Genomic DNA, 27,453 nt, shown 5'->3' with positions numbered 1-27,453 from the left:
ATGGTTAAATTCCTAGAAACAAACAATCTTGCAAAACTGAATCAGGAAGAATCACAGAATCTGAATAGACAGATTTCACCTAGCGAAATTGAAGCAGTAATCAAAAAGCACCCAACAAACAAATGCCTTGGACTGGATGGCTTTACAGGTGAATTTTATCAAACATTCACAGAAGATCTAACATCTCTCCTTCTCACAGTACTCCAAAAAATTCAAGAAGAGGGAAGACTCCCAATCTCATTTTATGAGGCCAGCATTATCCTAATTCCAAAACTAAATAAGGACACTACAAAGAAAAAAATTATAGGCCAATATCCCTAACAAACATAGATGCTAAAATCTTCAACAAAATATTAGCAAACCAAATATAGCGATACATCAAAAATATCATACACTATGATTAAATGGGATCTATTCTGGGGATGCAAAGTTGGTACAATTTCTACAAATCAATAAACATGATATACTACATAAACAAAATAAAGGATAAAAACCACATGATTGTATCAACAGATGCAGAATAAAACATTTGATAAACCCCACCACCCATTTTTGATAAAAATGCTCAGCAAAATGGTAATAGAGGGAAAATACATCAATGTAATAAAGGCCATGTATGACAAACCCAGAGGCAACATCATATTCAATGAGCAAAAACTGTAAGTGTTCCCCTTAAGATCAGGAACAAGATACGGATGTCCGAATTTGCTTGTCTTATTCAACATAGCTCTGGAAGTCCTAGCCATTGCAATCAGACAAAAAGAAATAAAAGACATCCAAATTGGAAAGGAGGAAGTAAAACTCTCATTTTATATGCAGATGACATGATACTGTATATCGAGGACCCTAAAGATTCTATCAGAGAACTACTAGAATTGATAAATGAATTCATTAAAGTAGCAAGATACAAAATTAATATCCAAAAATCAGTTGCATTTTTATATGTCAATAATGAACTATCAGAAAGTGAAATTAAGAAAACAATCCCATTCACAACTGCTTCAAAAAGAATAAAATACCTAGGAATAAATTTAACCAAGATTGTTAAGATTTGTACTTGGAAAATGATGAGACACTGAACACAAGAAATTGAAGACACAAATAATTGGAAGCATATACTGTGTCCATGGCTAGGAGGAATTAACATTATTAAAATGTCCATACTACCCAAAGTAGTCTACAGATTCAATGCAATTACTATTAAGGTGCCAATGATGAACTTCAGAGAACTAGAACAAATATTCCAAAAATTTACATGGAACCACAAAAGACCAGGGAGTGATCTTGAGAGTGTACAACAAAGTTGAAGGAATCACACTACCTAATATCAAACTATATTGTAAGGCCATAGTAATCAAAACAGCATGGTACTGGCATAAAAACAGACATATAGGTCAAGGGAACATAATAGAGAGCCAGAAATAAACCCATGTCTTTATAGTCAATTATAATTTCACAAAGGAAGCGAAAACATACAATAAGCTAAATATAGTTTATTCAATAAATGGTGTTGGAAAAAATGGGACATATTCATGCAACAAACAATGAAACTAGAGTATCTTCTTACATTGCACACAAGAATATGCTCAAAATGGATTAAAGACTTAAATATTAGACTTGAAACCATAAAAATCCTAATAAAACACATGCAGTAAAATCTCAGACATTGCTTGTAGCAATATTTTTTCTGACATGCCTCCTCAAGCAAGGGACACAAAGCCCTGAACAAACTGGACTACATCAAACTAAAAAGTTTTGCACAGCAAAGGAAATCAACAAAATGAATGGGCAACCCATGGAATGGGAGAACATATTCACCACTATATCTGCTAAGGGATTCATATCTAAAATTTATAAAGAACTTTAAACCCAACACTAAAAAACCAAACAACCCAATTGAAAAAATGGGCTAAAGACCTGAATACACACTTCTCCAAAGAGGACATACAGATGGCCAAGACATTTGAAAAGATGTTCCATGTCACCAATCATCAAGGAAATGCAAATTAAAATCACAATGAGATATCACCTCACACCTGTCAGAACAGCCCTCAAAAAAAAAAAAAAATCAACGAGTGTTAGTGAAGATGTGGAGAAAAGGGAAGCCTCCTGCACCGTATGGATTTACCTCAAAAAATGAGGAACGGGCCCTGGCTGGTGTAGCTTAGTGGACTGAGCGCCGGCTTCAAACCAAAGGCTTACAAGTTTGATTCCCAGTCAGGGCACATGCCTGGGTTGTGGGCCAGGTCCCCAATGGGGGCCACACGAGAGGCAACCACACATTGATTTTTCTCTTTCTCCTTCCCTTCCCTTGTCTAAAAATAAATAAATAAAATCTTTTAAAAAATGAGCAATGGATCTGCCTTATGACCCAGTGATTCCACTTCAGGGAATTAATCTTAACAAACCCTAAACACTAACTCAAAAGAATATACGGTACCTTAAGTTCACTGCAGCGATATTGACAATAGCCAAGATTTGAAAACAACCAAGTGGCCATCAATAGATGCCTTACGGGGGGGAAAAAAAACCACAAAAAAAAACCCTATTACACATTTACAGAATGGATGGCTACTCGCAGTAAAAAGGAAGAAAATCTGCATGGATGGACCTGGAGAACATTATGCTAAGTGAAATAAGCCAGTCAGAGAAAGACCAATGCCATATGATTTCACCCATATGTGGAATCTAACAAACGAACTGAATAAGCAAAATGTAGACACACTCCTAGATAAAGAGCAGGCTGATAGCTTTGGGGGTGGGATCAGGGGGTCGGGGATGGAGAAATCCAGCAAAAAAGAAAAAAAGAACTCATGGTAGGTACAACAGTGTGGTGATTGCAGGGCCAGGGCTGAAGGTGGAAAAGGTATAGGGGTGATAAATGGTACTGGAAACATACAATAAAAAAAACAAAATACAATTACACAACAGATAAAATTAAGTAATCATCCCAGTTGTAAATTTTTTCTATTCCCTCTATCGCCACAAAAACAACCTCAGGAAATACGCTGGGATACTTTTTGGTCCTTTGAAAACTGTGTTTCTGATGCAACCGCCCATTAAAAAAAAACACAATCCCAAATTTAAAACCTAAAAAACGGAGCAGCAGGGCTGACGCAGTCATCTCAAGAGAAGTGGGCCGTTTCCCAGCCACACCCTTGCGGACCGCAGGGCCTCCTTCCTCAGGCTGTTCCCAAAGATAAATAAATCTCTCCCTGTTTTTTCCAGACCTGAAATTAGCTATGACTCAGAGCACTCGGTATGGCCTCAGTCGCCTTGGGAAGGAGGAGAAATGTGCAGATTTCCTCCTTCAGGCAAAGGCCCGACTTGCTGGGCAGGACCAATCAGGGGAGGATGGCGAGAATCGCACCAAAGTAGGTATAAAAATGCGGGATGGCGTTCCCGTACCTTCTGCAACTGTACTCCCGCGGGTCTTGTTTTCAACTCCCTCCCCCGAGGCCCCGCCCGCCGTCTGACCCCTCCCTCTTCTTCCCCCGCCATCTCCAGGTCCCGCCCCTTAGCGGTGGCGCACACCTGGCCAGGTAGCTATTTCCTTGTAAGGCCAAGGGATTCGCAGTGGGCGTGGCGCCACATGGCCCCGCCTAATTGTTGGGAGCTGGGTCCACCGCCCTGCATTTTACTTTGCCCGCCCCTCGCTAGCAGGTGCCAGTCCAAACTCCGCCTCTTGTACCTCAGTAGAAGACGGAGAAAAGACCCATCCCTCCCTCCCATTGGACCCGAACTAGTGAGAGAGAATCCCAGTTTCCAGAAGGTTGGGAAATCGTCCCGCCCGCGGGTAGTTCAGAGGGCCGCCTGGGCGGGGCGTTACTAGCCCGAACGGTTGCGGAGCAACGGCGGATGGCGCGTGACGTGCGCACTGTCGTGCTAGGGCAGGAGGCGCGTGTCCGCGCACCCGTCCCTTGGTAGGCTCGCGCCCTGGGTAGGCTTCTCGCTTTGTCGCTCTGTCTAGCTTCCCTGAGGAGGACGTTCAGCAGACTCAGCATCCGCCGACTTATTCCCCCGCGTCCGTGCTACCGCCGCGGCGAAGATGGTGAGTGGGGGGATGATCGAGGAGGGAGCTGGTCTGAGGGGCGAGCGCTGTCTCCCCGTCCAGGGGTGACCCAGTCCCTGCTGCTTTCTCCCGACCGGAGGGGGTTTAGGGTGTCTGCTGCCCGCTGGAGCTCTTGTTTTGGAGCGGCTCCCCCAGCCGCTACGTTGGTCGCAGCAGCAGTTCGACTGCCGCGTCGCCTCAGTGGTTCCGCCCGCCCGGGCCGTGGTACCACCAGCCGGGTTTGAGCCCCTTCCCCCCCCCCCCCCCCGGTAAAATCAGCAGGGTGGGGGGCGTCTGAATTCCGTGTGGGCCTTGCTGGGGCTTGTTGCTCCTAAAGCGCGGCATAGAGGAGGCCAGTGACTCGTGCGAATTTCGCTTGAGAGGTCTGTCCATCTCGATGAGGAAAATAAGGCCTTTATTGAACAACCCTAGAGGGCGGAGTGATCACTACGAGCCTGACCCTGGCATGATTAAGAACGGGTGGCCTTGCAGCCGCTTTGTTGTCGTATCTGGCAATCAGCTTCCAGCAGCACTCTCGTCGTGCTCGTCGAGCTTGGCAGTGTCTCCTTAACCCTCGCCTCCCCAATCTCTCATCTGTGGTTATAAATTTTCTTTTACCTGTAAACAGTTTGGCTGTGCCAGAACTTAGCATGCAAGGTGAGGGCACGATGCTGGGATGCTAATAAAAACAAACGAAAAACTTTTAAAAAGTCCGTTAAATTATCCAAGTCTCTAAAAAGGAAACGGAAGCTCATATATGCTAGGTGATGGATACTTTGCTTAATTTACACATTTTTTCCTCTATGCTGTAATTCCAGTTTGCTGTAAAACAGTATTAACGGGACAATCAAGTAGAACATTTGCACACGCTATTACCATTTTTGGTCAATGGTTTGCAGGCAAAAGCTTACCAGACTTTGCTATAAATATTACACTGTTTTTACATCTGTCTGCCTGGAAGCAGTTGGTACCAGCTTATCTGCATACAAAAATGTTCTCACTGAATAACAATTTTGGTTTTTCTTAAGGTATTGCAGACTGTCTCATTAGTGGAAGAAAATGAGGTTGATCATTTTCTAAATGATTGGGGATATGTAATTGAAATTTGATGTTCAGTTTCTGATTCTTATTTGGTTTAATTCTGTAAGCTACAAAGAGGATCAGCACTTGAAGACTTTTTAACCCTTTTAAGATTATAAATATATATATATTACTTTATACTAAAAGACTTTTAATCTAAGAGTGTTGGGTTCTAATAAATGTAAGGCCATCAGCTCTGATGAAAGTACTTTGGAACCTGCTTTAGGGTCCTCTGATTTGACACTCTTTTTCTTTTTTTGTTGGGGGGGGCAGGTGTTGCTAGACTGCAAACTTTATCTTCTGTTTGAAAATAGGACCAAGAATTTTAACTTCAGTGAAATGCTTAAACTTTAGCTAAAGCTTTACTTCCTTATTCCTATAATTCAAACAAAATGAAGAATCTTATTTACTGGTTCTTGGGGGAGGAGGAGAAATAAAAACCATGATGGGGGATTCCAAATACATTTCAGACTTGGTTTAGAGACGTCAATAAGACCTTATAACCTAGTCTTTTTTGGATGTTTGCAAAGGAAGTTCAGAATATAGACTGACCATTTCTAAGGTTACTCTTGTATTTAGCCTCATGAGAACAGGGCATTTTATTCAGGCCAGCTATTAGAGAATATTGTGGAGATGGAAAGTTCCTTTATTATACCAGATTTAAGCATTTTACTTATGTATTTGGAACTGTTTAGATCTGCTGGTTAGATGCTTGGTTCCTTTTTTAAAAAAAAATAGGTTAAATTTTAACTGATTGTTTTGTTCTACATTAACAAAATCACTTCCCGTTACTCAGCAAGTCTTCTAGAAACACTTTGGAATAAAGCAATTTGAAACCAACTCAAAAGATCACTCATGGCACTTTAAGATGAGATTTCACATTTTCAAAGTCTCACTTTGCAAATAAAAGTGCCAATAAAAGGGAAAAAAAGCCCTACCCTCCACATCTACACACTCAAAACAAAACTTCAGTGTCTGTGCTGGATGTGCCAGTTTTCTCAGACAGATTGTTTATCAGCCCACCCACCAAGTTCTTTGGGTTGTCTGCTCAGTAGTTCTTGTGTTGGGTATGGTTTGAGACATAACATAGACTTGCCTAGCTCCTTTTGTAACTGATAGTATGTGCATTTGCAGTATAGCTATATTGCTTTCTGGGAAGTAGGAGTGTAGTGTTGCCCTTGAAATAGTGTAAAGGTCTACATGATAATCTAACCCTTAACTTTCCCCTAATCAGAATGCTACTCTAACAAACTGAGCTAAATGGCTTAGACTGAATTACAAATGTATTCTACCACTTGATGACTAGTAAAAACACTTTCACTTATAACAACCTAGTGGAATAGGTTGGACATGTATTCATGTGCCTATTTAACATATCAGAAAATAGACAAAAGGATTGACTTGTGACCTTTTCTGACTCCACATCAAGTTTTAAAATAATTTAAAAATTAATTTAGAAACATTTTAAACAGAGAACTATGCAGAATAACAGATTCCTTTGTCATATTTCAGGTTATGTTACCATTACATCTAAGTATGCAACTTTCTTACTCCAGTCTCTTCCCTTCCCAGAGATAGCCAACCATTCCAGTGTCAAAGGCATAATGTACCAGCCAATTAAGGAAATGATTTTCTTTAGGCTCTTGCAATTTGGAAGGCATCAATTAATGAGGAATGTCTCAAAAAAAAATAAAAAAGGCATGGGGACCTGGGGCAGGTAAGCCAGGGAATCTTAAGGATACACAGGAACGGAGTTTTATCTCCCATTGAGCCAGGGCAGAATCCTTTTCTTACCTGTTCTGCAGAACACAAAATTATGAGGGTGGATTTCTTAACTGGCACTGCTTTCTAGGAGCACATGGCTCAGGTAAAATTCAGCAGTCACCTGAAATTAGCGTATTTCATGCTCATGGATATTTCTATACTTTTATCTATGCATATATGCATCTGCAATAATACATACTGTATTGCCTTGATATGTTTTTAAATTTTATATAAATGTTATGCTTTGTATCTTTTTGCAACTTAAAAAAATTAAACTTGGTCAGGTTTGGGGGTGGTTTTTAGTTTTAGTTGTTGCTCGGGTTAACTGCTGAATACTTTTCCATTTAACGACTATGTTAAGTTTATTCAGTCCCCTAAAAAAAGGTTTGGCCAACTTTTTGCCTTTTTATCTTGTTTTTGTCTACTTAAACTGTTTTGCAATAGATGGTTTCCATTTTTATATATCACTATGTATTGCTTCCCTAGCCCTAGTGAGTGTCAATTTAGTGTATATCTACAAACAGAAGTCCTGGTTTTGGAGACCATGCATATGTATTTTTTATTGTATTGGGTTGGCCAAAAAGTTCATTTGTTTTGTCCATAAGATGGCTCTAGTAATGTTTAGCAGTCTTTAACTTCATTTGAAACAATTTTGTTAGATTGTATTGTGACAGCTGTCATATCAGCATGAATTTAAACATTTTACAAAATTGGCAAATTTTTGTGTAGCCATTTTAATTTTGAAGATGAAAGAAAATAGGTAACATTTTGGCATATTGTACTTTTATTATTTTAAGGTAAAAATGCAACTAACATGCAAATTAAGATGTGTGCAGCGTATGGAGAAAGTGCTGTGACTGACTGAATGTGTCAAAAATGGTTGGCAAAGTTACGTGCTGGACATTTCTCACTGCATGATTCTCCATGGTTGGGTAGACCACTTGAAGCTGATAGCAATCAAATCAAGACATTAATTGAGAACAATCAAAGTCCTACCATGGGGGAGATAGCTGATATACTCAAAATATCCAAATCAATAAAGTTATTGGTAAAAATGAAAAAGGTGTCTTTTATTTTACGGAAAAAACCATATAGACTTTTTGGCCAACCCAGTACCAGCAGTGGTTATAATTTGCATCCATCCATCCCATCATCTACATTTAGGAGCCTGTTTCTCCATTTCTCTTCATCATTTGCTATTATGAGACTTAAAACCTTTGCCAATCCGATGGGTTTGAAATGTTTTCTTATTCTTTAATTTGCATTTCTCTGATTAGTACCAGTTGAGTATCTTCATGTGTTTATTGAAGTTTATGTTTTTACATACATGTGCATTCAGTGAACTTGACATTTGGGAAATATATTATTTAACATGTCTTCATCTAAGATAATTGTGGAGCCATCAAATAAATCCAGAGTTAAAAGAAAATCAACAAGTATGTGATTGTCAAGCCCAGAATTACATACAGAAGACTAATTCTACTCTCTTTTGGCACCTGGTTTCTTTTCAAGCCTCTCAAGCTGCTAAGTAAGGAAAGTTCAGTACTTTCTCTTAATTCTAGACACCTGGTAGTGGTAGACTGCTGAGTAATCTAGGATAGAGTTCCATTTTTGCCAAGGGCCCTGAGTGTTAACATTCTTTACTTTATATTTACACTTTTCTTTTTCCTAGGTGGTTCATCTAGCCTAAATGTTAAAACACACACACACACACACACACACACACACACACACAGAGGCTATGTAGGAACTCTGTGCTCAGTTTTACTGTGAAGTTAAAAGGTCTCTTAAAAATAGTCTATTAACAACAACAACAACAAAAAACCCCAAGCAAAACAAAACAAATAACCATGACTATTTTTTATAAATAGAATTAGTTTAAATCAAAAGTGTTTAACTTAATATAAGACTGTAAACATTTGTGTTTTTATAATAACTATATTTTCTTCCATTAAGATACTTTGGGATGAACATCATATTTGAAATTTAAAAAAAAAACCTTGAAACTTTTGAAAAACGATTTTTAAAAAAAGATTTTAGTTATTTTTAGAGAGAGGGGAAGAGAGAGAGAAAAAGAGGGAGAGAATCATCAATGTGTGAGAGATACATCAATCAGTTGCCTCTTGCATGCCCCCCAACTGGGAATTTGGCCCGCAACCCGTGTATGTGCCCAGACTGGGAATCAAACTGGTGACCCTTTGGTTTGAAGGCCACCCACACCAGCCAGGGCAAAAAAAAAAAATGGATTTAACATAATTATGTATATGTATTACTTTTATCTGTAGAGCAATTCTCTAGTCTCTGAGAAACTAGGCCTAGTCTTTTTACTGTACAGGCATACCTTGTTTTATTGTGGTTTGCATTGTTGTACTACATATATGTTGAACTTTCTACAAATTAAAGGAAGACCCTCCACCAGCAAAAAGATTATGGCTTGGCATTTTATTCAGTGGTCTGGAACCCAACTGGCAGTATCTCTGAGGGTAGAGTTTGCTGTTTGCATACCTAAAGTGTAGAACATAATAAAGAAATAAGTAGAAGATTGTTACTGCAGTATCTTGAGCTTCTTTCTCTTGTAGTGTAATATTCTTCTCTAGATTGTCCATGAAGATTTACACCTCACACTTCAGAAATATTTTAATCCCAGCTTTTCTTTTCTGTCCCTGCCTTTTTGCCTTAATGTTAGAAGTGAATTTCACTTGAAATTGTGCTTCTAAAAACTATCTCCTATTTATTTTTCTTGAAATTTTACATTGGGAGAAGTATGGAAAAAGAAACATTAGATTGGTTCGTGTTAGTGATGACAATCCTGTTACTTACATTCATCATGGAATCTTCTGTGCAAGGACCCCCATAGAGTTGAGTAGTTTTTAGTCTAGAGTGATTTTTAATTCTTGAAGATAGTCTCATAAGTAGTTGATGTCGTAATGTTTATGTGATTTGCTTTCATATGTTAAAATTTAGGAATCAATTTTTACTTAGATCTTTAAAAAGCAATTAAGTAAAAATGCACTTAAAATTCTTAAAATTCACAGTTTCATCTGTAGGTGAAGGTGTGAAAAAGCTGAGAGTTTGACCTTTTTTAACCTGGGAAGCTAGCATCAAAGAGCTCTGTTCTGTTGCAACAGGGCACAGGATAAGCATTTGAAAGGTAGACACTTCAATGCATACTGTAGGAGGAAACCTACACTTAAAACTAATTTGTTAGCCCTGGCCAGGTGGGTCAGTTGGTTGGAGCCTCATTTCGTATGCCAAAAGGTTGCATTCCTGGTCAAGGCACATACCTAGGTTGTAGGTTCTTTTCCTGATTGGAGCGCTTACGGGAAGCAACCAATTGATTGATCTCTCTCTCTCCATATTTATGTATTTGTAAAATCTCTCTCTCCTGTCCTTTTCCTCTCTCTCTTAAAATCAACATATCCTTGGGTGAGAATTAAAAAAACAACGAAATCATCATCGTGTTTGTGCTTTTGGATCATATTGACGGAGTATTGTTTACTCCTTTCATCATTTTTGCATTACCTTATAGGGTGTTAATCCCATTTGCCTTATTACAGAAAATAAACATTAATTTCCTACCCATATTCCTACTTGGCTTGCTTTCAGAAAATCGCCAACCTTAAATGTAATTAGTGTTTACTTTAAAGTGCTATGGTTTCACATAGCACATTTTTGTTGGTGGTGGTATTTTCATGTAGTATTAGAACTAAAACTAAAGCATAGGCAAATACCAGTAAGACTGCTTCAACTTGCTAGAGCTTCAGAGATTTGAGAATTCCTTAGGGCTCCAGAGCTTCAATGATTGACTTAAAAGATTGCTCCCTAGCAAGCTGAAGGAGGAGTCTTTTCATCTGTGTTGTTGACTAGAAATAAAATACGAGTTACATATGTACTTTAAAAAAATTTATTAAATTTATTGAGGTGACATTGGTTAATAAAAGTATATGTTTCAAGTGTACAACTCTACAATACATCATCTGTATATTGCATTGTGTGTTCACCACCCAAGGTACACATATGTACTTTTAAATTTTCTAGTAGCCCTAGTTAAAAAAGTAAGAGAAAGGTAAAATTTATTTAACTCACTATATCTGAAGTATATCAACATTTAATTGATATAAAAATTAATGAGACATCTTACTATTTTTTATGCAAGTTTGAAATCAGTCTATATTTTATACCTAGAGCACATCAATTGAAATGCTCAATTTACATTAGAAATATTTTAAATATATTTAGATTTATATTTTACTGTTGAAAAAGTAGATTCACATACCTAAGTTGCTCTGGGCATACTTAACAAGTTTTTCCAGTAATAGAATTGATAATCAGTTTTTAAAATTTAAGTTAATTAGCCCTGGCTGGCGTAGCTCAGTGGATTGAGCGTGGGCTGCGAACCAAAGTGTTGGAGGTTCAATTCCCAGTCAAGGCACATGCCTGGGTCGCAGGCTGTGGCCCCCAGCAACCGCACATTGATGTTTCTCTCTCTCTTTTTCCCTCCCTTCCCTCTCTAGAAATAAGTAAATAAAATCTTTTTTAAAAATTTAAGTTAATTAAAACAAAATACAATTAGTCATGCAGTTCTTCAGCAACATTAGCCCCATTTAATGAACTCACTAAACCACATGTGGTTAGAGGCCACCTTAATGGACCAGCCTCAGAGTATGTGGATTGGCCTATTTGTAAGGGAAAGTTAGTATGGATATCAACCAACACAGGTGTTAATTCTCTGCATTTCTGCACATGTCTAAGAAACAGTGCTAAGAGAGTATATGAATATCTTTTCCTTTTTTTAGATTATAAAAATAACTCCTTTAATCAAGGCTTTTAACATGAAACAGATTTCTTGAATAAAATGGAAAGTTTCCAATACATTGAAACATAAATCACCACACATACAACACCTGGCAGGAAAAAACCAAAACAGCAAGTTTACACAATTCCTGTAACAGCCATGGTCTTTTTCTCAGATGCTTCCTCCATCTGCCAAGTGTGTTCTGCTGAGTACAGAGCTCACCATGTTTCTGGGGTTATACTCAGCAGAGGTTGCACAGCCCAAAAAGCACTCCTCTGGCTGGGTTGTGCTGTTGGCTCTGCTCAAGAAGCAAAGCAGTCACCAGCACATCAAACAGTGTATTTTACACATCCTTTAAATATCAAAGTGAGAAACAAGAGGGCAACACAATAATGTTATCAGATGTTAGCCAGTGAGGACAACTGTGTAAAGCTTGAGGCTGAATGGTGGTTCCTCACTTTCATTCCTTTGGCTTCTTGGGCAGTGGCCATGGGAACAGCAAGATGTGAGGCTCTGGTTCATGAATCATATAATGGACCCATCCCTGACTCTGCTGAACACCAAGATTCCTCTATTCAGATTCGGACATCAAATGGGTTTTAGGGACCAGCTTGGCTATGTCCTTGGGCAACAGGACATGCTGGTACTTGAACTTCTCATCATATTTGTCCGAATACAGTCATCCCTCGCTATATCGCAGTTCACTAATTGCAGCTTCATTGTATCGCCTGTTAAAACCCGTGAACCACGATATAGTGAGGGACGACTGTATACTTCACTGGTGAGTACCCATATAGAATTTTATATGTTGTTAAAATTATGTAGCTTTAAGAGTGTAGAAAATGTTTACAAGCATATGAAGTGTTTATAAGGGTGTGGGAAAGTTAATAAGAGAGTGGGAAAGGTTTATAGGAGTGTGGGAAGGGTTTATAAAGCCTTAAAATATATATAAATAATAAAATAAATATAACGCCACTACTTCACAGATTTTCACCTACCGAGGGGGTCTCTGGAACGAAACTGCCAAGATAGGTGAGGGATCGCTGTAGTAAATTTGTTTGTGCATCATGACCACTCTGCCTGAGGACCATAAAGGGATAGCCCCGCATGGCCAACCTCCAAACAACTCCCAGCAGCACACCTAAATTCCTTTATGGCACTTAAGATGTTTTGTGGAACTAGGCTATTAGCACCTAAGAAAGGGTTTATATATTTCAGTAGCAAGATGCCTTTCTCATAGTAGGCCTACAACATAGGTTACTGAATGAACATGAATAGGTGAATAAGAGGACATTTTTAACTAGGACAGGAACAGGTTCCCCATGAAGATGGATTACTTTAATTTTTATACTTTCTATTCCTACATACTTTTTGTAATGCAATGGAAATGGAGTTTTAACTACTAAATTGAATAATATCTCCCCTTTGTATACTGCATTGCATTTTAATTTGAGTTTTATGTGAAAATCCTTTGAGATAAGCACCTTTAAAATAAATCTAGAAGACAGAAACTACTAAAAAATGTGAGTTTTTCTTCTTTTAAAAATTAAATTGAAGTTCAATTCCCAGTCAGGGCACATGCCTGAGTGGCGGGCCAGGTCCCCAGAGGGCCCATGTGAGAGGCAAGCACACATTGATGTTTTGCTCCCTCTCTTTCTCCCTCCCTTCCCCTCTCTCTAAAAGTAAATAAATAAAATCTTTTGAAAAAAAAAAGAAATCTTTAAAAAATTAAATCGAATGGTATTTGGTGCTCATTAAGGCATCCTGAACCATAGAAAAGCGCTTGAAAGGAAGAATGCTATCTTAGATAACTTAAGTATTTACTATTTGTCACTAAATTAAGGCAATTGTGTTGCCTTATCTCATCCAGTCATTATAGCAACCCAGTGAGGTAGATATTGTTATCATTCCTGTTAAATTATACTAAGAAATGGTTAAGAGGATAGGCTCAGAGTTGCTACCTAGGTTTTTTGAATCTTGGTTCTGCCACTTACTAACTGTATCACCTTAGATAAGGCATTGATTGTTCTTTGCCTCAATTTCATCATTCCTCCAAATGTGGAATGATCATAGGAGCTAACATCACAGCAATTTGGGTGATGCATATAACTAATTTAAAGCAGTGCCTAATATGTAATAACATTAAATAACCTTGGGTCCTAATTAGATTATCAGTGTTGTTTTCTTTATATTCTGAGTATCCTAGTGCATGCTTCAGTGATTATAGGTAAAATGAAATGGGAAGAGAACATTAGAACATGTTTCCAATAGTTTTATTACTTCTTTAATGTTATTATATTTGGAATCATTATTTACTTATGACCAACTTTTTAATTTGATTTGTCAGTTGACTTGATTCTTGATAAAAAAAATACCTCTTAGTTTTTAAAGAATTAAATAAACATTTTTCCTGAAGTAATTAATGAAGAATCAAATATAGTTCTTCACTGCCTTCAGGGTTTAAAATAACAACCATTTATTCAGTAAATAGTTGAGAAATTTGATATGCCAAGACCTGATCCAGGTACTAAGGATACAGTACTTAAAAGCAAAACAAAGTCATTTTCTTGTGGAAATTATATTCTAATGTAGGAGGAAAGAAAAAAATGATAACATGTCAGATAATCGTAAGTGGTATAAAGGAAATAGGGTAATCAATAAGGAGTACTAGAAGAATTGGCTACTTTTAACTAAATTGTTAAGGAAGGCCTCTTAGGAGGTGACATTCGAGCTAAGACTCTCATGGTAAGAGAGCAGTCCATGTGAAAAATATTTCAGGTAGAAGGAACTCTGTAAGTAGAAAGTCCTTGAGAAGAGAATGAGCTTGACATGCCAGGGACAAAAAAGATTTGTGTAGTTAGAATTCACTGAAAAGAGGAGAGAGAAGTAGGAAATGGATTGTAGAGGCAAGAGCTAGAACAGGAAGAACTTTTAGACCAAAGTTAGGAATTTGAATTTTATTCTGACTACCCCAGGAAACCACTGGGTTTGTGGTGGTAGGGAGGTGTTAAGGAGTTAAGTAGTGGGATAGGATGGGATTTATCCTTGTGGTTCATGTATAGAGAAGTACAAATGGGAACAAAGACTGATTGAGAGACTTGCTATTATTCAGGCAGTTGATGGGGTAGTAGCTTGGCTTTGGATGGTTAATGGGGAAGTAATTAAGATATACAGTTGACCCTTAAACAACACAGGAGTTAAGGACACTGACCCCTGCACAGTTGAAAATCCACATGTAACTTTTGATTCCCCCAAAACTTAACTACTCCTCGTATCTGTGAGGAATTGGTTCCAAGGATCCACCTCAGATACCATAATCCATGGATGTTCAAGTCTCATATATAAAATGATGTAGAACCGTGCATACAGTCAACCCTCTGCATTTGTAGACTCCCAACTGTGGATCGAAGACAATACAGGTATTTACTGAAAAAAATACCTGTAAATGAACCTATGTGGTTAAAATCCATGTTGTTCAAGGGTCAACTGTATATTTTCGGCACTAAAGCTGATAGTACTTACTGATAATTTAGATGTGTGGCATAGTATAAAAAAGACATCAAGGATAACTCCTAAGATTTAGACCTGACTACTGGGAGTTGGTGGTATCATTGTGTTGGGGACCTATACAAGAAGCTAAAATAAAATAATTGGCAAAAATTGAGGCTCTTAGAACTTTGAGGAATAACACATTGATCCAGAAATATTACAGATCTTTAAAATATCTTTAACTTCATATCTGATTATAATTATGTTTCATTATAAAACATTAAGAAAAAATTTAGTTGTAATGGCAATTCCAACCAAAGTATTAACATTTGATATATTTTCTTCCAGGGCATTTTTAAATATATTTTCATTCTTTCAATAAATGATTTGTTAGGTGTCTTCTAGGAACCAGGTATGACAGGTCCTCGTTTAATGTCATTTCATTCTAATGTTGATTGCGGAAATTCTTATTTATATTAATTAGCTTGTGTTAAAATTGGTTTCATTATATGTCATTTTTTAATTTTTGTCTTTATTGTATGCTTATTACTGTTAGAGTATGGTTTTTTAATAAAGATTTCATTTACTTATTTTTAGAAAGAGGGGAAGGGAAGGAGAAAAAGAGGGAGAGAAATATGAATGTGTGGTTGCCTCTCCTGCACCCCCTACTGGAGACCTGGTCCACAACCCAGGCATGTGCCCTGACTGGGAATTAAACCTGAGACCCTTTGGTTCACAGGCCACACTCAGTCTACTGAGCTACACCAGCAAGGGCTGTATGTCATTTCATTTTATGTCACATAACCTGTCAATGATGTTAAAGCTCTGCTTACACATGACAAAGTCCCTGTCCCTGTGATGTATATACTATAATGGGGGAGACAGGTAAGAAATAAGTAGAAAAAATTGAGTAAGAAAATTGCAGATTGTAATAAGTACTATAATGAAGATAAGGGAGAAAGTGATTATCTGACGACTACCACTACAGTGGTAGTTTTTTCTTACACAGTTGAGTTTATCTGTAACAGTTTTATATTATTTATTTTCCATATCCCAAAGTGACAAGGGTGCCAAGCTAATTCAATGGGGGAAAGAATAGTGTCTTCAACAAATGGTACTGGGACAATTGGATATTTACAAGCAAAAGAATGAATTTGGATCCCTGTTTCATATTGTATGGAAAATTTAACTCAAAATATATTACAGACCTAAATGTAAGAGCTAAAAATATATAACTTATAGAAGAAAACATAGGCATAAATATTTGTGAACATGATTTAGGCAGTGTTTTCGGTCAATTTTCTTGGCCTTTCTAGGCAGTACAGCAGAACCTCCAGTGGCAAAAGAAAAATATGTAAATCAGACTTAATTAGAATTAAAAACTTTTTTTTTTGCATCAAAGAAAGTGAAAAGACAACCCACTGGATGGGAGGAGGAAACATTAGCAAATCATATGTCTGACAAGGAACTTGTATTCAGAATATATGAAGGACTCTTACAGCTAAACAGTGAAAAGACAACCTAACCATATGGACAAAAAGCTTTGAGTAGACATTTCTTACAGAAATGCACTTGGTCAATAAGCACACCAAAAGATGCTCATAACTAGCTATTAGGAAATGCAAATCAAAACCACAGTGGGATACTTCACCCTCACTAAGATGGCAGTACTAAAGACTACATCATACCCACTAAGATGGCAGTGATTAAAAAGACACAAGTAACAAAATGTTGGCAAGGCTGTGGAGCAGGCGGAACCCTCATACATTGCTGGGGGGAATGTAAAATGGTGCAGCCACTTTGGAAAATGATTTGGCAGCTCGTTAAGAAGTTGAACTTGGGAGTTACCATGTGACCCAGCAATTTAATACTTAATTATATACCCAAGCAAAATGAAAACATCTGTCTGCATAAAAACTTACACATGAATGTTTATAATAGCATTATTCATAATACACCAAATACACCAAAAGTGGAAAGAGCCCGAATGTCCACCCGCTGATGATTAGATAGGTAAAATGTTGTATATTTGTACAATAGAATATTATTCGGAATAAAAAATGAAGTACTGACTCATGCTATATAACATGGATGAACTTTAGTGAGAAAAGCCAGTTAAAAAAAAGACTACATATTATATGATTCACTTACATAAAATATCCAAGATAAGCAGATCCATGGAGATAAAAAGTAAATTAGTGGTTGGCTAGGTCTTGGGTGGGTTAAGAATAGGAAAAAGGAGTGATTGCTCACAAGTAGAGTTTCTTTTGGGAGTGTTCAGAATGTTGTAAAATTAGATTGTGGTGATGGATATATATTACAACTTGGTGAATATTCTAAAATCCACTGAGTTTACACTTTTAAATTGATGAATTTTATATTAACTATCGATATAGTTAATGTATTTGCTATAAGCAATTAATTAACTAAAAATACTTAAATTGTTTAATGATATCCTGCACATACAGTGATGATATTAAATTTTCTTCTTAAATTTAAATATAGTATTTTAAGTGATGCTGTCATCTTTGTGCATAAATCTTTGCTTGCATTTGCATTATTCTTCAAAATAGCATAGTTTATATATATTTCTAATTTTTAAACCATTTTTTATTGTTCAAATTTCTAATTTTGAAAATATGCTCATCACAGACAACTTTGAAAATACAGAAAACTAGAGAAAAGATAAAAATCACTTATACCCCCACTGTTAGACATAAAATTTCTTTTCCCTATACTATTTTACATAGTTGAGATTACACTGTATGTAAAACTTTATATCCAGCTTCTTTTTTTCTACTTAAATCATAACTATTTCCCCATGTCATTAAAAACTTTCTGTAAACAGGATTTTAATGGATGTATCAGAAACTATCCTGTGGATACACTATAATTTCCTTTGCAATTTTTCTGTTTTTATTTATTTGGGTTGCCTGATCTTTATGTATTATGAAGTTTATTTCCCCAGAATAAATTTCTTGAAGTGGAGTTGCTGAGTTAAAGAGTCAGAGGGTTTGGATTATTTTAAGGCTCTTGATATAAATGGCCAAATTGCTTTCTGAAAGGTACGAGTGATTCATACAATTGCCTGTGGTGGAAGATGTATCTGGAAAAGTAGGTTAGCTTTGATGATAAAGGGTTTTTAATGCTCTGTTAACAAATATGGACTTTATCTTGTAGGTGCTTGAGAATTGGTGAAGACTTTTAGTCTTGGGAGTGTTATGAAATTTTAAGAGGAAATGAGAAGAAACAGATTTGAAATACACATTTAAGGAGAAATTGGTAGGGCTTAGAAACTGAATGTGACCATGGAACAGAGAGGTAGGTCAGTTAACAACATCAAATCTGTTTCCTGTCTTAGGTTCACTTATATGTCAGTTAATCATGCAGAGAGAAGCCAAATTGTTAAGCCAAGGAGAAATCTTTTACCTTTAGCTCAGCAATTTTCAACCAGTGTGCCACAGAATTTTTAAAACATGCATTACCTATTTATTTAGTCAGGGGCACTGACCTTTTTTCCTTTAGATTGTCAAATAAAAAAATGACCAACAGCCAACATAACAATAGCCATCTGGTATGAATGAATCAAAATTATACCTATTTGTTGTCAGACTGGCAAAAAAATATATTTTTGGTGTGCCACAGAATTTTAGTATTAGGTTATGTGTGCCATGAGATAAAAGAGTTGAAAATCGTGGCTTCAGTTTATTGTGTTTCAAAATGGTCTTTCTCAAAGGAAGATAGAATATTTTTATATTGTTGCTTTTGAAATAAAGACTAGAAGTAATGCATATGTATAATTTGTCCATACAGAATAATTTACATAAAGTAAAATTCACCATTTTTTAAAATTTAAATTTATTGGGGTTACTTCAGTTAAATTAAGTTTCAGGTGTATAATACTGTAGTGCATCATTGGTATATTGCATTGTTTGCTCACCATCTGGAGTCTAGTCTCCTTCCATTACCGCATATTCGACCCCCTTTACCCTCTTTATATTCTCCCACCTCCCTTGTTCTCTGGTAACCATTATACTGTTGTTATGAGTTTATTTGTTCAGTTGTTCCTTTCTATTTTATATCTCACATATGAGGTCAGTCATATGATTCTTGTCTTTTTTCTGGCTTAACTTCACTTAGCACAATACTCTCAGGATCCATCCATGTTGTTGCAAATGGTAATGCTTTTTCAAGGCTGAGTAGTATTCCATGAATTGGGTTGGCCAAAAAGTCTCTCTGGTTTTTTCTGTAAAATAAGAGGCTGATTTTTTATTTTCACCAATAACTATTGAGCTGGATATTTTGAGGATGTTGGCCATCTCCCACGTGATAGGACATTGATTGTTCTTCATTAATGTCTTGACCGATCACTATCAACTTCAGTGGGTCTATCCAACCATGGAGTATCATCTAGTGAGAAATGGCCAGCACAAAACTTCATGAACCACTTTTGACATGTTCAGTCAGTCACACACTTTCTCCATACACTGTCCAAATCTTTTTTTGTGTGTTTTGGTAGCGTTTTTACATTTCTCAAAATAATAAAGCATAATATACTGAAAATGTGTACTTTCTTTAATCTTCAATATTAAAATGGCTACACAAAAATTCACCAGTATTGATATTTTAATAATATATTTATTGATTATGTTATTACAGTTGTCACAGTTTTCCCACTTTGCCCCCCTCGACCTGTTACCTCCAGCAGTCACCCCTTAGTTCGTGTCCATGGATCATGCACATAAGTTCTTTGGCTTCTCCATCACCTTTATTGTTCTTAACAATAAAGGTCCCCTGTCTATTTTGTACCTGCCAGTTTGTGCTTCTTAATCCCTGCACCTTTCCTCCCATTCTTTCCTGTCCCCTTTCCAGCTGATATCCCTCCAAATGATGTCCATACCTATGATTCTGTTCCTGTTCTGCTTGTTTGCGTAGTTTGTCATTTGAATTCAGTTATTGATATTTGTGAATTTATTGCCATTGTAATGTTCATTGTTTTGATCATCTTTTTCTTACATAGTTTCCTTTAGCATTTCATATAATAATGGCTTGGTGATGATGAACTCCTTTAGTTTTACCCTGTCTGGGAAGAATTTTATCTACCCTTCCATTCTAAATGATAGCTTTGCTGGATAGAGTAATATAGGTTGTAGGTCCTTGGTTTTCATTACTTTGAATACTTCTTGCCAGTCCTTTCTAACCTGCAAAGATTCTTTTTAGTAATCAACTGACAGTCTTATGGGAACTTCTTTGTAGGTAACTCTCTGCTTTTCTCTTGCTGCTTTTAAGATTCTTCCTTTATCTTTAACCTGTGGCATTTTACTTATGATGTGTCTTGGTGTGGTCCTCTTAGGGTCCATCTTGTTTGGGGCTCTCTGTGCTTCCTGGACTTGTATGTTTATTTCCTTCACCAAATTAGGGAAGTGTTTTCATTATTTTTTCAAATAAATTGTCAATTTCTCGCTCTTTCTGTCCTCCTGGAATCTCTGATTCAGATGTTGGTACATTTGGAGATGTCCCAGAGGCTCCTTATTCTATCCTTGTTATTTATTTATTTATTTATTTTTAATCTTTTTTTAAAGACTTTATTTATTTAATTTTAGAGAGGGAAGGGAGGGAGATAGAGAGAAACATCAATGTGTGGTTGCTGGGGGTCATGGCCTGCAACCCAAGCATGTACCCTGACTGGGAATCGAACCTGTGACACTTTGGTTCAAAGCCCGTGCTCAATCCACTGAGCTACGCCAGCCAGGGTTTTTTGTTGTTGTTGTTTTTATTTTTTTTTTAATTCTTTTTTCTTCCTGCTGTTATGATTGAATTCTTTTTCCTTCCTTATGTTCCAAATTGTTGATTTGATTTTCAGGTTTATCCCCTCCATCATTAATTCCTTGTAGATTTTTCTTTATTTCACTTAATGCAACCTTCATTTCTTCCAGGGTCTTTTTTGTGGCATTGAAGAACCCAGTGAGTTCCTGGAGCATCCTGATAAACCAGTGTTTTGAACTGTGCATCTGATAGGTTGCTTATCTCCATTTCATTTAGTTCTTTTTCTGGAGTTTTGTTCTGTTCTTTCATTTGGGCCATATTTCTTTTGTCTCTTTGTTTTGGCAGCTTCTCTGTGTTTGTTTCTGTGTATTAGGTAGAGCTGCTTTGACTCTCTGTCTTAGTAATGTGGCCTCTGGTAGAAAAGCACACCTATTAAATTGTATGGGGCAGAAGCTTAGATAATCATCATGGTGGGGCAATCCATGTTACTGCTCTGTTGTTCTGTGTTGGGGAAGGTTTGGAGAGGGGACAGTACCACAGGCTGGCTTCTGGAGTTTTGCCCAGGAGGAAGCAATCTACCAGCATTCACTCTTCACTTTCCTGCCTCTTCTGCCTCTGGTGTCCTTCTAGCTGTTGCCCTGGTGCTTAGTCCCAGAAGGGGTGGGTCTGTGTGAGTCCTAAGTCTGTTGTGAGTCCTTTAAGAGGAGTCTTTTGAGAATTAGCTCTTGAGAATCCGGCACTTTCTTCCACTGCTTCAAACCCCACTGATTTTTACAGCTGGAAGTTAATGGGGATTTATCTTTCTGATGCTGGAACCCTTGGCTGGGTAGTTTGGACTGGGGCTGGGATCCCTTGCTTGCTGAGTTAATCCTCCCAATTTTTATCCTCCTCTTGTGGATATGGAACCACCTCTTCCCATCTCCACACCTCTCTGCGCCATTCAGTGCTCCACACATCTCAGCGCTTCTCCAACTCTCCACACCTCTCTGCGTCTCTGCCCCTCCTACAGGTCTGGATGAATGTGGTTTCTTTAAATCCTAGGTTGTCTGACTTCCACATAGCTCGATTTTCTGACAGTTCTGGGCCTTATTTGATTTGTAGTCTGCTTGTGTATTTTCCTATTATTGTGCACAGAGGTGAGGCATGTTTACCTATGCCTCCATTTGACTGGAAGTAGTTTTTTTTTCAATGCTCACTGATATGACAACTGTCACACTACAGTCTAGCAAAATTGTGTCAAATGAAGTTAAAGACAACTAAACACGAGTAGAGCCGGTTTACAAACAAATGAACTTTTTGGCCAACCCAGTATATATGTACCACATTTTCTTTATCCAGTTATCACTCAATGACACTTGGGTGGTTTCTGTGTCTTTCTACTAATTTTGAAATATGAAAAGTATACACAGTTGTATAACTACCACCACAATCAAAATATAGAATATTTCCTTCACTTTGAAAAAAACTTCCTCATGTTAATTCCTGCTCCCAACCTCTATAACCACTGATAGGGTTTTTGTCTCTATAGTTGTATCTTTGCTGGAATGTTATAACTGAAATCTTCCAATTATACCTTTTGAATCTGACTTCTTTTCACTTAGCAAAAGGCATTTGTGCATCAGCAGTTTGTTCCTTTCTATGATGAGTAGTATTCCATTCTTTAGTTGAGAAACCCTAGTTATTGAAATTAATTCATTCTGGAAGGCAGTTTGAGAAATGATTTTTTTGAAAACTGGATCATTTGTTTCCCATTAGAAATACAGGTATCTGTCCTGGCTGGTGTGGCTCAGTGGATTGAGCACCAGCCTGAGAACTGAAAGGTTGCCAGTCTGATTCCTGCTCAGGGCACATGCCTGAGTTGTGGGCCAGATCCTCAGTTGGGGGCAGGCAACTGATCGATGTTTCTCTCCTTCTCCTTCCCTTCCCCTCTCTCTCTGAAAAAATTAATAAAACCTTTTAAAAAATACAGACATCAGCACTGAAAGGGTTGTCAGGTCAAGAATTGACCACTGAGACATTTTTTCTGTGAACAACTTAGTTGAGAACTGAATTAATTGTTTGAGGTGGGAAACATTTGGGAACTGAGGTTTGAATATATTCTTTTGTAAATTTCCTGTCTTCCTGAAGAATGAGACAGTATATTGTAGAGAACATTTTCCAATATAAATGCTTGAAACAGTCATTTTTTCTTTCTTGTGTAAATCTACTAATAGATATATTCTTATTAAATAGTGCCCTTTTTTATTTTTTGAACTGCACAGTCAAAGAGTTATTTAACAAGAGTATAGATTTCAGGAATTTTGAAACATGTCCATGTGTCCTATGGGATGTTGATTTCTTAATGGTTATGTTCTTTGAATATTGATTGCTGTATACATTAATGGCTCTTATCCAGCATTTGCTCTGAAATTAAGTGATGCTCACATATCAGACACATTTAACAATAAAAAGTATGTGTTTGTGACTTTTAGAATAGAACATGAAGTAGAGCTTGTATTGATTAAGTAAACATTCATTATGCAGCTTCAGAATTCTGGGTAGATGGGGTATTGTGTGTATATGTTGGGCAGAAGAAATTGATAAAGATACTGAATTAAGGTGATATCTAATTGTGGTTTTGATTTGCATTTCCCTTTGATTATTGATGCTGAGCACCTTTTCATGTACCTGTTGAACATCTGTATGTCTTCTTTGGAAAAATGTCTATTCAAATCCTATATCCATTTTTAAATTGGAATGTCCTTTTTTGCTGTTGAGTTGTATGAGTTCTCTATATATTTTGGATCTTAATCCCTTACCAGATACACAATTTGCAAGTATTTTCTTCCATTCTTTAGTAGACTCTTCATTTCATTGATAGTTTCTTTGCTTTGCATAAGTGTTTTAGTTTGTTGTATTCCCACTTCATTTTTTTGCTTTTGTTGCCAAACCCCCCAAAATTATCACCAAGACCTATGTCAGAGTTTACAGCCTGTGCTTTCTTTTAGGAATTTTATGATTTCAGGTCTTACATTCAAGTTTTTAATCCATTTTCAATCACTTTCTGTGTATAGTGTAAAACTGGTGTCCATTTTCATTCTTTTGCTTGTGACTGTCCAGTTTTCCTAACACCATTTATTGAAGAGACTGTCCTTTCCTCACTGTATATTCTTGACTTCTTTGTCATAAATTAACTACATGTTTTAGAATGGCTGTTATCAAAAAGACAAGAAATAACAAGTATTGGTGAGGATGTGGAGAAAAGGACCATTGTGCACTGTTGGTGGGAATGTAAATTGGTGCAGTGATTATGGAAAACAGGATGGACTTTCCTCAAAAAAATTAAAAATAGAACTACAGTATGCTCTAGTAGCCCCACTTCTGGTTATTTATCAAAAGGAAATAAAAACTGACAACAAATTATCTCACTAATATGAGGAATTTAAAAACAAAACACATTCCAAAAAAAAATCACCCTGAACCTACAGATACTGAAAATAGATTAGCAGTTGCCAGAGGCAGTGGGCAGAGGGTAGGCAAAATGGGTGAAGATGGTCAAAAGTACAGACTTCTGGTTATAAAATAAATAAGTCATGGAGATGTAATGTACAGCATAGTGAACATAGTTAATGGTACTGCATTGAATATTTGGAAGTTGCTAAGACTAAATCTGAAAAGTTTTCAATACAAGTAAAAAAATTGTAACTATGTATGGTGATGTATGTTAATTAGACTTATTGTGGTGATCATGTAGCAATATATATAATTAATGGTTCATTATGTTGTACACCTAAAATGAATATCATCAATTATAGGTAAAAGAAAAAAGTTTTTTAACTTTGTCCAGAGGAGATTCATGTTGCCCTGATGAGATTGATGCAGTGAGTTGTCACTTAAAAATGTAGTGTGAAATTTTTCCATCTTTACAAGTTTTTTTCTTGTCGGTTATGAGGAGTCTAAAAACAAAGAATCATAAGTATATGTGAACTATTTCAGAGGAGTGAAGTTCTGTATCTTCAGGATAAAGACAGTAATAGCAGATTTCATCAGGACCAAAATATTCCAAGGGAGATCAATAAAATTTGCTTAGAAGTTTTTTTTGCTTCTCCCCCCCCCCCCCCCCCCCCCCGAAAACCCTAACATTTCCTTTCCTTTTTTTATTGTTAACACTGTTACAAATGTCCCCATTTCTCTATCTTTGCCTGCCTCCACCCAGCCCCTGCCTGCTTCTCTGGCCATGACTTGTTGTTGTCTGTGTCTATAGGTTATGTATATATGTTCATTTGCTAATCCCTTTACCTTCTTTCACTCAGTGCCCCCCTACTCCAGGTGGGTGATATCTCATTATGGTTTTAATTTGTATATCTCTGATGGCTAGTGATGTTGATTATCTTTTCATATTTCTGTTGGCCATCCGTATGTCTTATCTGGGTTTTTTGCCCATTTTTTAATCGGATTGTTTGTCTTCTTGGTGTTGAGTTGTATAAGTTGTTTATATATTTTGGAAATTGACCCCTTGTCATATGTATAATTGGCAAATATGTTCTCCTATTCAGTGGGTTCCCTTTTCAGTTTGTTGATGGTTTCTTTGCTGTGCAGAAGCCTTATAGTTTGATGCAGCCTCATTTGTTTATTTTTTCCTTTATTCCCTTGCCCTAGGAGACTTGTCAGCAAAAATACTGCTCCAATAGATATCCAGGATTTTACTGCCTATGTTTTCTAGGATTTTTATGATTTTGAGTCTTAACATTTAAGTCTTTAATCCATTTGAGTTTATTCTTGTGTATGGTGTAACTTGGTGGTCTAGTTTCTTTTTTTTTTTTTTTGGCATGTGTCTGTCCAATTTTTTCAACATCACTTATTGAAGAGACTGTCTTTACTCCATTGTATGCTCTTGTCTCCTTTGTCAAATATTGATCATATAGGCGTGTGTTGATTTCTGGGCTCTCTGTTCTGTTCAATTGATCTGTGTGTCTGTTCTTATGCTAGTACCAGGCTGTTTTGATAACAGTGGCCTTGTAGTATAGTTCGATATCAGGTATTGCTCTCTCCAACTTTGTTATTTCTCAAGATTGCTGAGGCTATCTGTGGTCTTTTTTGGTTCCATATAAATTTTTGGAATGTTCTGGATCTATGAAGTTATGCCATTGGTATTTTAATAGGAATTTCATTGAATCTGTAGATTGCTTTGGGCAATATGGACACTTCAGTGATGTTAATTATTCTAATCAATGAACATGGTGTATGTTTCCACTTTTTGTATCTTCCCCAGTTTTTTTCATCAATGTCATATAGTTTTCCAAGTATAGGTCTTTTACCTCTTTGGTTAAATTTATTCCTAGTACCTTATTTTTCTTGTTACAATAGTAAATAAGATTGTTTTCTTAGTTTCTCTTTCTGATAATTCATTATTAGTGTATAGAAAAGTACCACTGATTTCTGAATATTAATTTTGTATCCTGCTACTTTGCTGAATTCATTTGTTAGCTGTAGTAGCTTTTTGGTGGAGTCATTAGGGTTTTCTATGTACAATATCATGTCATCTGTGAATAATGACAGTTTTACTTCCTCCTTTCCAATTTGGATGCTTTTTATTTCTTGTCTAATTGCTATGAGTGGCTAGGACTTCCAGTACTGTGTTGGCTAAGAGCGGTGAAAGTAGAAATTTCTATCTTTTCTCTGATCTTAAGGGAAACACTTAGTTATTGCCCATTGAATATGATGTTGGCTGTGGGTTTGTCATATATGGCCTTTATCATGTTGAGGTTTTTTACCTCTACTTCTACTTTGCTGAGGGTTTTTATCATATATATGCCGGATTTTATCAAATGCATTTCTGCATGTGTTTATTGATCATGTAGTTTTTATCCTTCACTTTGTTTATGTGGCATGTTGTGTCTTTTGATTTGTGGATATTATAGCAACCTTGCATCCCCAGAATAAATCCCATTTGATCATGGTGAATGATCTTTATGATGTATTGCTATATCTGGTTCACTAATATTTTCTTGGGCATTTTATTATCTGTGCTTATCAGGGATAATGGCTTATAATTTAATTTCTTTGTAGTGTCTTTTTTTTTAAGATTTTATTTATTTATTTTTAGAGAGGGAAGGGAGGGAGAGAGAGAGAGAGAGAGAGAGAGAGACAGAGAGACAGAGAGACATCAATGTGCGGTTGCTGGGGGTTCTGGCCTGCAACCCAGGAATGTACCCTGGCTGGGAATCGAACCTGGGACACTTTAGTTCCCAGCCCGCGCTCAATCCACTGAGCTACGCCAGCCAGGGCTCTTTGTAGTGTCTTTATCTGGTTTTTGAATTTAGGATAATGCTGGCCTCATAAAATGAGCTTGGTAGTCTACCCTTTTCTTGAATTTTTTGGATTAGTTTGAGGAGAGGTGTTCTTTGAATGTTTGGTAAAATTCACCCATGAAGCCATGGGTGGTCCAGGACTTTTTTCTTCCCCCAAGCATTATTTATTTTTAATATTTAAGAAACTATTTATTTATTTATTTATTTTTAGAGAGGGG

The 27,453-nt window shown here is 36.9% G+C and overlaps 1 protein-coding gene across 1 annotated transcript in view; it reads left to right on the top strand.

Annotated features, from left to right (window-relative positions):
- The first annotated feature begins 3,641 nt into the window (after positions 1-3,641).
- Positions 3,642-27,453, top strand: part of DSTN (destrin, actin depolymerizing factor) — a 50,441-nt gene continuing 26,629 nt past the window's right edge. The window contains exon 1 of the mRNA XM_028524087.2: positions 3,642-4,051. Within this exon, the coding sequence (XP_028379888.1) occupies positions 4,049-4,051 (3 nt within the window). The 5' untranslated portion in view covers positions 3,642-4,048. The remainder of the gene's footprint in view (positions 4,052-27,453) is intronic.

This window comes from Phyllostomus discolor, chromosome 9 (genome assembly GCF_004126475.2).
Source record: "Phyllostomus discolor isolate MPI-MPIP mPhyDis1 chromosome 9, mPhyDis1.pri.v3, whole genome shotgun sequence".
NCBI classification, from domain to species: Eukaryota; Metazoa; Chordata; class Mammalia; order Chiroptera; family Phyllostomidae; genus Phyllostomus; species Phyllostomus discolor.
The sequence above is the reverse complement of the archived record's forward strand: the minus strand, read 5'-3'. Positions and strand labels throughout refer to the sequence as shown.